This window comes from Monopterus albus, unplaced genomic scaffold, assembly GCF_001952655.1.
Source record: "Monopterus albus unplaced genomic scaffold, M_albus_1.0 scaffold35.1, whole genome shotgun sequence".
In the NCBI taxonomy this organism is placed as follows: domain Eukaryota; kingdom Metazoa; phylum Chordata; class Actinopteri; order Synbranchiformes; family Synbranchidae; genus Monopterus; species Monopterus albus.
In genome coordinates, this window is record NW_018127915.1 from 853,811 (window position 1) to 867,839 (window position 14,029).

Sequence of the window (14,029 nt, forward strand, 5' to 3'; positions counted from 1 at the left end):
GTGCGCAACCTCCCGTCTGTAGGCTGACTCATCGCCATCTTGGATGAGACCAATGACCATTATATCGGAGCTTGACAGACGGGTCCTTCAAGATGCAGTCGTTGGTGTAGAGTGAAAACAGCAGAGGGGAGAGCACACACCAGGCGGCAACTTGATCAATGAACACTGAACAATTGGTTGTCTACGCTGCAGACCCCCTATCTGTGTAGACTATTACAGGAGAAAGCAGGACCTAGTGAGTATGCTAAATGGACCAGGTGGTCATCTCAGGTTGTAGGCCCCCTGTCTCTGCAAGATACTACATGACAAAGCAGAACTTGGAATATGCTAAGCGGGTCTAGGTGAAGATGCAAAACAGGCCAACAGGTCTTTGTTAAAATGTAAAACAGACATCCTGTCTCTGCAGAATTTCAGCATACAGTTCCAAAGTTTCACTCAGTAGAATATTGCAGTCATCAATACAGTTTTATTATGTATAACCAAGGAAAAATAAAGGTATGAAAAGTAACTAAAAGAAAATAAAGTTCTGAAAAATAACTAAAGGAAACTAAAGTTATGAAAAGGATAAAGTAACTAGAGCCTATAAGATTCAAATCTTACAACCCTTTACAACCCCGTATGACATCCACTCTGTTGCCAAGAGACTCCAGACTAAAAGTTTTTCTTACTCTGCGCAGCGGCTAACACGTTTACGGAGCCATAGTTTGCATATGACTATGACTGGCGGAAGGAGAAGTAGTTCCTATCAACTGGGTATTATTTGGACTGTCCTGGGAAGTGTAGCTACTGTCTACTGACTGTCTGTCTGTTGAAGATAAAATATACATCTACCCCAGGTTAGCCTACTTATTTTAGATATTGATCTTTTAACATAGGAATCAATGATAGAAAACGAAACGTTGGGATTGGACAGATCGATATTTCAGGATTGATCCGTGCGTACTCCTTTTGGTCCGGCTCTTGGTAAAGTGTCAGCTTGTGTGATATATGGTACTGCAATTGTCAGCAAGTCCAAAGGGAGCACTTGATAAATGACTAATAAAAATAGGGCCCATGTCATGTTAACCAGTGAAAATTGCTGCTGATAAGGGCATCTACACAACACCTTAAATGTCAGTTGTCTCATTTCTGTAGGCTCTCATTCTGTAAAGTGAGGGGAGACGGATGTGCTTCGCTGGCTTCAGCTATGAGGTCTGACCACTGCAGCATCAAGGATCTGGACCTGAGCTTCAATCACCTCACAGATCAAGGAGTCCAGCTGCTAAGTGAAATACAAAGGGATTCACGCTGCAGTCTGGAGAAACTCAAGTATGACTAGCAGACACACCTGTATCATTATTTCAAGATTTATTTGTAAGATTCATTTTATTCATTTGATTTAAAATGTGACAATATTTTTTACTTTGTCCCTTTGTTTCCCATTAGTGTTAACCACAATGAAGAATGCTGGTTTGACTTGAAGCTCCTGAGACAGTGTGAGAATATAATTACTTTTAAGATTCTTAAGCTGTGATATTATAACATGCATACAGGTTTTTTAAAATCTTTTCAAATCAGGACTTATTTGTAAGGGGCTGCAGTGTTGGTACACTGTCCTACAGTATTCCTGTTTCTTTAGGAGGTGATTTAGACAACAAGGCACAACTAGAGACTACCAAGCTCTGGCCATAGCCACTTTGCACATTTGCTAAGTAATGTTACCTCACTGGTGAATTAGTTGTTCTGTCTTGATTGGAGATGCCTGTGATCTGACACTGGACCCCAACACAGTGGGTGTGAATGTAGTTCTGAGTGAGGAGAACAAAATGGCAATATATGATATAAAGCAGCAGCCATATCCTGATCATCCGGACAGATTTGATGCCCCTCAGGTGCTGTGTGAAGAAGGCCTGACAGGTTGCCATTACTGGGAGGTTGAGTGTTTTTACGCTGATGTTGGAGTGGCATACAAAAGTATAAAGAGGGTGACACTAAACATTTCTAATACATAAAGTATCTATCCAATTTCTATCTGACTAAAAATACCTAACAACAGACACACCTGAAGTTGTTTTTCTGTAGGTTTCATGTTTGAAAGTGAGTTTTGTCCTTTGGAGAGGTTGGCTGATATGTATATGAAATGAGTTTTGATCTCCTCAAAATCTTTTGATTGCACCTCTGCTATCTGCTAGTCCTGAGAAACTGTACAGTTCCCTTCTTTTATATTTTTACCTGTTGATGTGTGTGTGTGTACAGATTCCAGCATAAACAAAACAAATCTCATAAAGTGCACTCACTTTGTCAAATTGTTAAGGGATGATTACTGTGTGTAGAAAGGCCCAGTCACACAACTTTCTGCTGCCGACAGTGTTTGTATTCCACTGCACAACACTTTGGATGCACACAGATTAAATCAAATGTTGCTGTCTAATCAGTTTTAATGTGGTAAAGAGTAGCAGAAACATAGATAAGAAATAATCGCACAGGTTAAGGCACAGAACAAGACAGATTTGTGACAACTAAAAGTGTTAACAGAGGAAGAATTTGAAAATTTGAGGTACAGTGAGAATAGCTGAACGTTAGCTTGTGATCAAAAAGTTTAAAAATAACCCCCAGGCTTTTGTAAACACTGTAATAAATAAATAGATAAATATCACCATGCCTCTTTCTGTGTGATCATAGAATAGCCTCAATAACACAGAGCAGAACAGACATAATCAAAAGAAGGGATCAAATACACCTGGCTTGTGGTCCTTTTTCTGTTGGGTGTGACAAAACTGTTTGTGTGGATGGAAGCTGTAAAACCGGGTCTGACAACCTTAAGCAGTTTGTGCAGCTTCTTGTCAGCTCTGCAACATACATGGGGACTGTCCACTCTGTTGTTTCTCCTCTGGTTGCTTTCACTTGTCAGCAAAGTATGAGGCTTGTTAGCATGCACTTCGTCTGAGGCACACACACACACACACACACCTCTACACTTGTATAGATATACTGTACATGTGCACAGGGATATGAACACATGCAGGATTGTCACATCTGGTGAGACATACACAAGCACCAACTTATCTGCTTGTCCGTTGCACTGGCTTAAATTACACACACACACACACACACACACACACACATACTGCATGTGCACACAAAGTAATAATTTTGGTGAAATGCACTGCTTTTGTTTATTTGCAGAGAGTTTGATGAGAAGGCCAGCACCTCATGCGCTCATGTCTCTATAGTAAATACATGGCAGCCAGTCAGCTGAGCTTAGCAGTCAGACTGGAACCAGGACTAGTATTCTCAAACTGTCTTCTCATTTAACTCTTGGCAAGAAAACAAATGTGTGTATTTACCAGGTTTGAATAGTTTGTTTAAGCACAAACATCTTTTACTTACATGATACCTGTGATTCTTCTGTCAGCGTTTCCAGTTGTTAGGTATTTTTAGTCAGATAGAAATTGGATAGATACTTTATGTATTAGAAATGTTTAGTGGAGATAGGATGTCTAGTTAGACTGTTAAATGCTTAGTCATGCTTATGAGTTTCTACAGGGTACATCTGGTCAAGGATAACTAGAGAGAAGAGTTGATGACTGTCAGCAGACAGGGTGTTTAATATTATTATTATGACGTGTATAACTGTAGCCTTAGCCATAATAGGTTCTTATGTTTAAGCCACGACATGTTACTAGAGGTCGTGAGAATGTTTTTAGCTACACACCACTTAACCAACAGACACACACACACACACGTTGATTTGCTTCATGTTTTGACTACTGCTATGACCAGCTGCAAAGCTGGTAACAGAGACGTCTCGGTTGACGTTTCTGTGTAGTATGGGGCTAGCCCAACCGAGGGGATATAATGTATAGGCCTGGTGGGTTCAGGGTCTTTCATCTTACATCTGCCTGCGAGCAGTTTGGAGGTGCAAGATACCTGAGCGTGTAATGTTAATTTTACCTGTAATCCTTTGAATAAATCGGGTGCAGAAGTTCTCTGTTTGAGTAACACAAACAGTACTGTGGAATTTTATTTACTGTGCAAGGATGGAACTGCAGCTGTATTATTGTTATTATTATTTTTATGTTACTGAACAGTTGCACATCAGTCTTAAAACTGTCTAATGCTGGTATCTTAGGATCCTTACAGCTCAGATCCTAAATGAATATTTGATGTTGAATTCTATAGTTAACACTTACACAAACCAGTTACAATATTTTTTCACAATATAGACAGTTTGCAGAGGCACTGATGCTGGTGACAGGTTGTATGTCTTGTTTGATGGACAAATGGACAGAAAGGCAGATGACAGGATCCACCCTGATACCACATGGCCTTGCTGCACTTTGTATCACTGCCACTGTATTCTAATGGTGCAACACTAGAGGGGGGTGGTTGACAGGATATGGGATGTCAGACCAGCTGATGGAGCAGGTATGATGGTTTAGTGTGTGTTGCATATATGTAGCGTGATTATAAGGAAATGTTTTCACTTGTGATGGCCTGCTGAGACCTCAGGGCTTCTGTTTCTGCAGCTTTGTGAAGTTGACGTTTCAGAATCACCATTTTACATCCTACTCCACTCAGTTGGTTGGAACAAGAACAATTGATAAATTATAGATGTTTTCATAGGCAACATTTAACAGTAGTACTTTGGACCAGGTGGAAGCAGTAGAGCAACAGAAACAATAAATGATGCTATACACCTTTTATCAAAGACAGGATCAAATTCTTCATGCATGAGTCACCTTCTGTTTGAAGTTATTTATGCATATTATTTATTCATATTCTCATTTTGACTTGCCATATGTTGTAAAGGTTGGGGCATATCAACAGTTTTAGAAGCATGAAAACTTAGATCACCAAAATCATTAAAGTTCTCTGGGGATGATACATGAACACCGGCGATGCAAGCGGCCAGTCCTAGCCTTAGCAACACGGCGCAGCAGCAGGCCTGGCAAGCTTTGAATTGCTTTGCTTGCTAAAGTACTGTATAGGGGGCTGTAGCAATAACAAAATAATGTAAACAACCACACACCACGCTTACACGATTTATTATGAAGGCTGAGACATTGTCGAAACATGTTGGAAAAATAAAACACAAGTATGAGTGGAAAAAAGCCAGTAGGCAGCAGCAGCAGGCGACAAGGAGGGCACAGTTAGGAATCTTACTGCAACATCCTTGTTTGACCAGATGTAGCATTAATTTTTCAAAGTGAGCAAACTGTTAAATGTAAAAGCTTCATTTATCTCTGGACAAATATACATGGACATGACAATCAAAAGGTCAATCTGGGTGTAAAGGTAAAACTGTTTCCCCATTAATATTTACAAACCGCAGTCTCAAAATTGTTATAATACCTAAGACTAATCAACTCACCTGCAGGGGTTCAAATTGCACGCAGCACATTTTATTTTTTGTTCTCTTACCTGCACAGAGCGCCTGTGTATGTCCACCGCCGTGGTGGAAGTAGGCTCACAGAATTTTTCCTTTCTTTGCTATCATGAATTTTTGATTCAGCTCACCATCCCCAGAAGGTTCCTCCCAAATGAAAACAAAAACATAAGCATCAACAACAGCTGTGAGCAGCAACTGTTATGGGAACATGCAGCCGTTCACCGATAGCTGGACATTGGTGATGTGTGTACGTGTTAGGTGATTCCATTATTTGGAACTGGAAAAATAATGCAGAATAGTTATTGGCAGGAACATGCCTTTAAAAATACAAATACATTTCTTCAAATATGAAGAAATGGGTAACGCAAACACATCTAGTGATCTCTGTCATCAAGTGGACAAATATTTAGAAAATGGAGGAAAAGTGAGGTGTGATAATGATGCAAAAGATGAAAGGGAGATAGAAAAGAGGTGAGCAAGGCAGTGCGGCATGTGAGTACATGTAAGTACATGTACAACTGGATGAGCATGGTGATGCCTGTGTGTATATTATATTAGTTTTTGTACATGCAAATTCAGCTTGTGGAGTCATGCTTGAATATTTATGTTCAGTTGCTTGTATTTGGGCAAGATAGATTTCATTTGGTGTGTATGTTTGGCTTTAGGGTTTATAGTACTTGAAGGAGATGAGTGCCAGAAGCTCTGTGCAGAGTGTAGACTGCAGGGGTGTGGACGACAAAGACCTGATGAATGTAGAAGAAGGGATTAGGATGAAGGAAGGAACAGTAGAAAATGTGCAAATAAAGGGAGGAAGGGAGGAGTTCGGGTCATTTCAAGTGTCTCACATCTGGACAAAATTCAGAGGATTACTTACTGTTCTTTTGCTTGAACCACATTTTGTGTATGTGTCTTTTACCTAGATTAAAAATCTGTTTGCAGTCCATCTTTACTTTACTTGGCTGCATGCAAATCAGCATCACTCCAGCAAAGAGGATGGTGTAATGCACCTGAGGCTGTTTGCTTATAAAGTTGCATTAGTTAGTTGTGTTGCAACTCTTTAGCTAGGTAGCTAACATATTAATGACTGTACTACCGGCAAAATGAAAGTTCGGCTCATTGTTATTGGCACTTACTCACATCAATCAGATCTGTCATCTGACTGGCTGCCATGCCTGTATTACTCTAACTAATATAGTAGGCTTCACAGCCAAATGCAAGGGCAGCGACAGCCATGGCCGTATTGGGATCGTGACATTTATACATCATCATATACAGTACTTCAGATTCCCTTTTCACCGGAGACATAGTTACACTTGGGAAGAGTAAAGATTACATGTGCATCTTAGGCCCATGACACACCAAGCTGATGGTCGACCCACACGGCCACCGTCGAGTCGTCAGTGAGCCTTTCTGGTGTGTCCCACAGCGTTAGCACGTGTCAGACCCTGTTGGTGGCTTTTCCACCGATTCGGTATGTTGAATCGTTGAAGGACCTCGTTGGCGAGAGTCCACTCTGATTGGCTGTTCAGCTAAGCTAATAAGTGCATGCAAGGGAAACAGTTCAGGAAGGCGCCTTCAGCTTGTCCCTGCAGTGTCCATGATTTCACCCATTTAGTACATTTTCTCCTTGTCTTTCGCCTCCACAACCAAATGACCAAAGGCAGAGAACAGCAGTGTCGTTTGTAGTGATGGGTCCAGCAACACCGATGCGTCGAGCTGGTAGAGCAAAACTCCGTGTGGGTGCGCGTATCAAGTCACGTGACCGATACAGGAACTGTATCGAACTGACACGGCCGCGCCAAACTGTGTTTATAAGGAAGCGCATATGTCAACGGGATGCCAAAACGAATCTCTGATCTTTTGTGGTTCATCGTCACATTCATCAAGAATTATGGAGCAGCCTCAAGCCAAAAGAAAGGTTTCCGCCGTGTGGGACCATTTTGATCTCATACCGGAAAATAAGGTATTGCCAGGTCCCAGGATCCTATGAGATACTGGGACAACCAAAAGGCAATCTATCCAAACCTCTTCCGACTTGCCTTACAATTTCTCTGCACTCCAGCCTCATCTGTGTTTTCTACAGCTGGAGAAGTTGTATCAAAAAAGAATAACGGACTCAATTTCAAAACGTTGGAAAAACTTATTTTTTTAAATAAAAATTTGTAAAAAAAAAAATAAATAAATAAAAAAGCCCAGTCCACAAGCATCCTCATTCACAACACGATTATTTAGATTTTCACGTTATGATACATGTTCTAAAATACAATGACTTAAATTATATTATTGTATATACTAGGTCATCAAATCAGTGTCAGTTGAGTCTGTCAACTAGGTTGCCTGTCGGGATTTTTAAGGTCCAGCAGGTGTCAGTATTCAGTGACACAGTATCGACACAGTATCAGTTTGGCAATGTGTCGAAACGCTTCATGACGCCTCATCTACCCATCACTAGTCGTTTGCAACTTCTTATCAGACATAATGTTGATTAGAAGCAGCTATAAACAGCAGCTGTTCTGAACAAGAACTGCTTTGTTTACAGCTTGTATATCTACAGTCTAGCTCTGGTTCTTTCCCTTTCTGAATGGTGAATACAGATGCCGCCACCTGCTGGTTGGGGGAGTTCCAAAGGCACGGAGCGTACGTACTAGTTGGCCGTTGGCTGTAGTCTGCGGTGTCCTCAAGTGTCACTCTTTTGACCCGACTGGTACCGACAAAGCCTGCTAGCTCTTTCATGTTGGCTTGGTATGTCTCTGCCCTTAAATGTGTTGTGACTTTCCACTGAATAATTGTCCAATTCTTGTTGCATAAAACAGCCGACTGTGCACTTACTTTTCAGTCATGTATCTCAGCGTGTTTTGGCCAGGTTGATATGATTTTGCTGAATATGTGTGTTTTTGTGTGTGCTTACTGTGGTGTCCCAGTTTTTGTTTGGCAATCTTTGAGGTCAGATATGGAGCAAATCTACCCCACTGTGTAAAGAAGAGCTATACCCAGAGGCACACAAGCACACACAAAGAGTTAACTCCAATTCTAAATTCAGCTGGTCATGCTGTCAGGGCACATTTTCATAGATGCAATTAAAGCAACATCATTGTCCACGCAATCAATGACAACTACAAAACTAACAGGCTGCCAGTTTCCACAGGTCCCCTGAGGGCAGGTATCACGCACACACACGCACACACACACACGCACACACACACAGAGCGATACCTTTGCATATAGAAAAAAAAAGTCCACCTTTACACATTTTTTGAACCATGCACAGACAATATAATGCACATGAAATCAAAATCAGTGGTACTGTCACATTACAAAGAACACACACATCCATCACCACAGACAGGTCAGGATTCAATGACACAGCCAAGATGGACACCACAGCCGACAGGCGTTTTGTTATCCAACACACACACAGACACAGTTGCTCACAAACCGTTTATAGCGAGCGAAGCACAGACATCATGGGACCTGACGTGGGCTGGGGGTTTTTGTCTGGTTGGGCGTTACATGCACTGTGGTTGTCGTGACAACGGCTGTCCCTGCAGGACACTGGCAGCCTGAGCTTGGCATGAAACTGAGCTGTGATACTGATGAGGGAGTCGGGAACTTTTTAATCATCCATGTTGATTTCATTCCCTGTGATTCATTTGTAGCAGTAGCGTTAAAAAAAAAAAACAAGTCCACTTTTAGTATGTGACTGTATCAGAGGTCAGCTCTGTAAGCTTACTGGTCATTCAGTCAGTGGTTTCATTATTTTAAAATATAATTGACATCACTGAAGCATCTCATTAAAAAATCATCAACAAGCTCTCTGCTAAAGATCTCTGGTCCCAGCGAAATAACTTTAATTGCAGTAATGCTGAACAGATCTTGAGTTATTATCAATTTATTATTCACAAAGGTGTAAATCTGTGTTCCTGGAAGTCCTACGTAAACCCTGTGCTGATTAAGTTAAAGGCCCTAAACAACCCACCTACACTTGTTTCCACTTGTTCTGGCTGTGCATCACCGGTGCATGATGTTATTAGACGACCTCTAGCGGCTGTAGTAATTATGCCAGGACCAGATAACGTTGGTAATGATGAATAAAGAGAGCAACAAAATCTGCACAGAGACCGAGTCAGCGTGCTGTTGCTTTAGTAAGTTGTTGGTGTAACCCATACCACAATCTTTCCCTTAACCCTTTTGTGTCTAAGGTTCCTTGTTTTATTATTATTATTGTCATCCCACATGGGATTACAAGACCCCACTGCTTCTGCAAGAAGCACATCTTCTGGTAGCATATTTAAAAAAAACCAAAGCTCACAGTGTTCTAAGTGCTATCTGTTTACAAATCATCATTTCTCTTCTCCCAGGCTCCTGCCAAATAGCTGGCAAGTTGAAGGATTTCATATGTGAACAACCAGCTTAATCACTGTGCATCCATTACAAAACCATTATCTGTTTTTATATGACTAAATAGAGTATTGTGTAATTCTCAATAAAAAAGACAATGAAAAATAAAATGAACTTTTCTGTGTTGTTCAGGCAGCACATTCAGTAGATCTGCTTTTCTTCTTCTAGACTAAGGTAGTCTAGTTTTAACAAAATAGCAGATGACAGCAGCACACACAAAGATCTTTCCTGCTCAGACAGTATGTAACACTTCTCAGTTCCAAATTTGGTATTTTATCATCCTAAATTTACACGGTTCTTTGTTTAGTCCATATACTGTTGTAACCATGACAATGAAGGTCAATAATACAGCATGTAACAACTGATAATGGCTGTTGAATGGTGTGATAACACAGTTAACTAGAAAAGCTGCCAGGTCAATGGCAGAATCCCATCAGAATCATGCAAACATAAAGATTTTTTTTTTAAACAACACTTCTATTTGCAGCCTTTCTGTTTTCGGTTGTGTTTCTGTATTTGCAGCACTTTTCAGTATTTGCTGGTGTTGTGTTACTTTGCAGTGTGTTTTCTATATTCCTGTGTTGTCACATTAGTTTTGATGTTTTCTTAATTTGCATGTTTTTTTGAGATTTGTTGGAGAATGACATTCCAAGCTTCTCGTAGCAGAGTCTCATCATCCAGAGTCTCTGACAACACATGTGAGGGGTTGCATAGCCTTTGTGTAGTTAGACACAATTCCCCATCTGCCTTATGTTTATGCTGTAAAATACTGTAATACCTTATACCTTGTTGCTCTCTTTCTTTTTCTAAAAGCTCATTTGTTTTTGAAGTGATTCTTGTAGATCTACTGCATAGTGGTTCTTGATTACATGCAAGTTGCAAGTTAGCTGTGTCTGGCAATCAGTTCGATGAATAACATACACAGTTAGAAATCGCAAATGTGGAGTTTAGTAAATGTGGCCCATGAAAATCAGGAGCCAAAGCCATAAGCACACAAAGCGATGTAGGAGTTTAAAACAATCACATTTGGTTTTGGACACCTTTGATTAAATATTTATGAACCCTCCATGTTGACTGTACTGCTCTGCTCATGGAGCTGAATGTTGCTTGGCCGACTCGATGGTTTTGCCTTGACTTAGTTAGAATTGATTTCTTGCAACAACCAAAAGCCATGTCGGTTACAAACACAACATCAGGGAGAAGCATGATGGCTGTTTCTGCAGCATTTGGATCAGGTATCTTAAACAACAGGCTGTCCTCCATGTCCATGTAAATGTCACTGTTTACATTCTACATTTCTGCAGTTTGCCCAGTGTGATGTTTTCCTCTCAGTTTCTGCGAGCCAAGGAAGCGTCAAAGAAAAAATCTTTTTTGCAACTTGTCACTGCATAAGATCTATGTTGATCTTCCACTGGGCTTCTTCAGACAGATTCTGTTGTATTTTGGGGGGCAAAGTGTGTGTCCACTGAATGAATGTGCACACCTCATTAGTTAGTTCCAACAGCACAACCAGCTGCAAAGTTGCCCTGATGCCACAGCAAAGAATAGGTTTCATTATTGCACACTGTTAATGTCTTATTTCACGGGGACGTGTGTGTATGCGTACTGCCTCGCTCCTTTCCATTTTTTGCTGAAAATAGCCCCATTAAAAGGTGATTCTGCTCCCTCAGTGTGTGATTCTCCAGCGTGGATAATGAAGCCGCAGGAGACGCACATTCAGAGCAGAGTTAAATCATTTACAGACCCTCTCTCTCTCCCTCACACAAACACACACATAGGAGACACACAGTCTGCAGCTAGAGTTAAATCACTTGACCTCTGACTTCTCTGTGGACCGGTGAGAACATGCTTGACACCCGGTTGCAGCCCCCGACAGCCTATAAATAGCTGGCAATCTAGAACGAGAGCAGTAGGGGCATCTCAAAGAATAATGACTCCTCTCTACATGCATTTTACTGCTTTTGGTTCTTATCTCCTCTCTGTCCTCCCACCGGCCCCACTTTGCTATCTCGCTCTTCTTGTGCTCATCCTGCGCTCTCTTACCACCTCTCTCTCTTATTGTCTTTGCATTTCTTAACTGCTGTGTGAGTTCTGTGTGTGTCTGGTGGTCTCATGGCGAATGCAGTTATTGTGTTGGCAATTTTTCCCCGATTCAAAGCCGGTTCTTGATGCGGTCTTTACCAACACCTTCCTACAAGCTTACATTTGTGATGCTGCTGAAGCTCACTGTAAGGACAAATTAGATGTTGATCCTCTGCTACCTTCACCGTTTCCCCACTTGATTTTAAAAAAACTATTTACTCGAGCAGGATTTGCTGAGCATGTAGCCTGCTCTTCAGTCACAGACAGACATGTTGACACCTGGGAGCTGCACCTCACTATTAATAACAGACAGCTCAGCTGGAGCAGCTCGGTAAGTGCTTTACACAGTGGCAGCTAAACAACATGCAGGCGGTGGGGAGGAGGGAGGATGCCCACTATACACACAGGATTCAAACTGACAGCCCTCCAGTAGGTCTTCTCAAGGCTCACATTATGAAATGAATACATTAAAAAAAAAAACTTAGGCCCTCGACTGAGAACAAGGAAAAGGCCATTTGGGTTTTACTTCCTCTGGAAATGTATGGCGACTTTCTGAGCAGCAGGTTTTATTTATTGTCACCTGTTGTGATTGAATGAGAGGCGCAGTACTTGGTGACGTAATGAGCTCTGTTTCCCCTTCACCTTGTGCAAAACATTTAACAAGAGTGATTCATCTGAGAAACTTCACACAAAATAATCTCGTTCCTACCGAAGTCTGTTTGTGCTGAGTCACCACATTCACTGAGAAAGAATAAGTAGAGGTACAAAGCTTGTATGTGTGAAAACAAATGTAAAGGGACACAAATAGAAGCCAAGAGCATAGGAAATGCAGGTGTGTGGTTACACTGTAAGGCAGGGACATCTGTGACTTGATGTTTACAGCATTTCTTTAGACTTTGCTGACTGTGCAGTGAGAGGGTTTTTGAGAACAGAACACCATTTAATTTTCTAGTTTGTAAATTTGATCATGGTTTTGTTATTAGTGCCATCTAGTCTAAAACAACCTTTAATAGCAAAACATCAGAACAATGAAGCACAACTGTAAACATTTTGATAGCAGGTCCGTATAAACAGGAAGCTGTGCTGTGAAAAACACAGTCAACAACATAGTAATGAGCGAGTCTGCCATGCGAGTCTGTGTTGTTAAAAATACAGTAGTTGTTGTGGAGGGGTTCAGCACATATTGTCAGGTCTAGTGTAGGGACAGGACTCAAAATGCACACAAACACACACCAAGGGAAAGTTCGAGTTGAATCCATTCATGAAGAGATGGTTCTCCTGGAGTCCTCCATCCCCTTAGCAAATTACTCCTCCCACCATTATGCCAGTGTGGCTCAAATCAGAACCTCTACAGGCCAGTACAATTGGTGATCCACCTGGCTTCCTGTGTACGGTCTAGGATTGAAAACGGGCCTTCCTCAGATTCCCCAAAGCCCCCCAAGACCCTGAGGGTGAGTCCCAATCACGTCTAGTCATCAGACCTTGTGGAAACAGCTTCTCAGATACGGTTGATTCAGTGCATTGCTGTTTCTTCTTTTACATATTTTCTGTGACGTGGCCAACTGTCACCCAGGTGTAAACAGGCCCTAATAAGACAGCTGCACTGAAATCAACTCAGCAGAAACCCCCCCCTGCACCTCTGTGGCCTCAAGGACATGATTTGTGGACTGTTGCTTCAGACAGACCAAAGGTGACCTGCCTGAGGAGCCCTGGCTGCTCTCCAGCTGCCCAGGTCTTTGCAAATCACAGAACTCTAAACCTGCAAGCTCAGGCAGTGGTCAGTGCTAAACACATCTGCCAGCTGACAGAACACAATTGAACAGGGGAGGCTCAGATCATGAATTGTCTGTAACTCAAATTTAAGTTTCAGTCCCCCGCCCCCCAAAAAAGGGTGGCTTGTTCCCTTCAGGTTGGTGGAGAGTTCCTGCCTCAAGTGGAGGAGTTCAAGTGTCTTGGGGTCTTGTTCACGAGTGAGGGCAAGATGGAACGGGAGATTGACAAGCAGATCGGTGCAGCTTCTGCATTAATGCGGTCGATGTACCGGTCCGTCGTGGTGAAGAAGGAGCTGAGCTGTAAGGCGAAGCTCTCGATTTACTGGTCAATCTACGTTCCGACTCTCACCTATGGTCATGAACTTTGGGTCATGACCGAAAGGGCAAGATCCCGGATACAGGCGGC

At 41.8% G+C, this 14,029-nt stretch overlaps 1 protein-coding gene across 1 annotated transcript in view; it reads left to right on the forward strand.

Moving 5' to 3' along the window:
- The window catches only part of LOC109958864 (NACHT, LRR and PYD domains-containing protein 12-like), a 3,801-nt gene extending 2,483 nt beyond the window's left edge, over positions 1–1,318 (forward strand). Inside the window, exon 5 of the mRNA XM_020597812.1 lies at positions 1,135–1,318. Coding sequence (XP_020453468.1) covers positions 1,135–1,318 — 184 coding nt within the window. The remainder of the gene's footprint in view (positions 1–1,134) is intronic.
- The last annotated feature ends 12,711 nt before the right edge of the window (positions 1,319–14,029 follow it).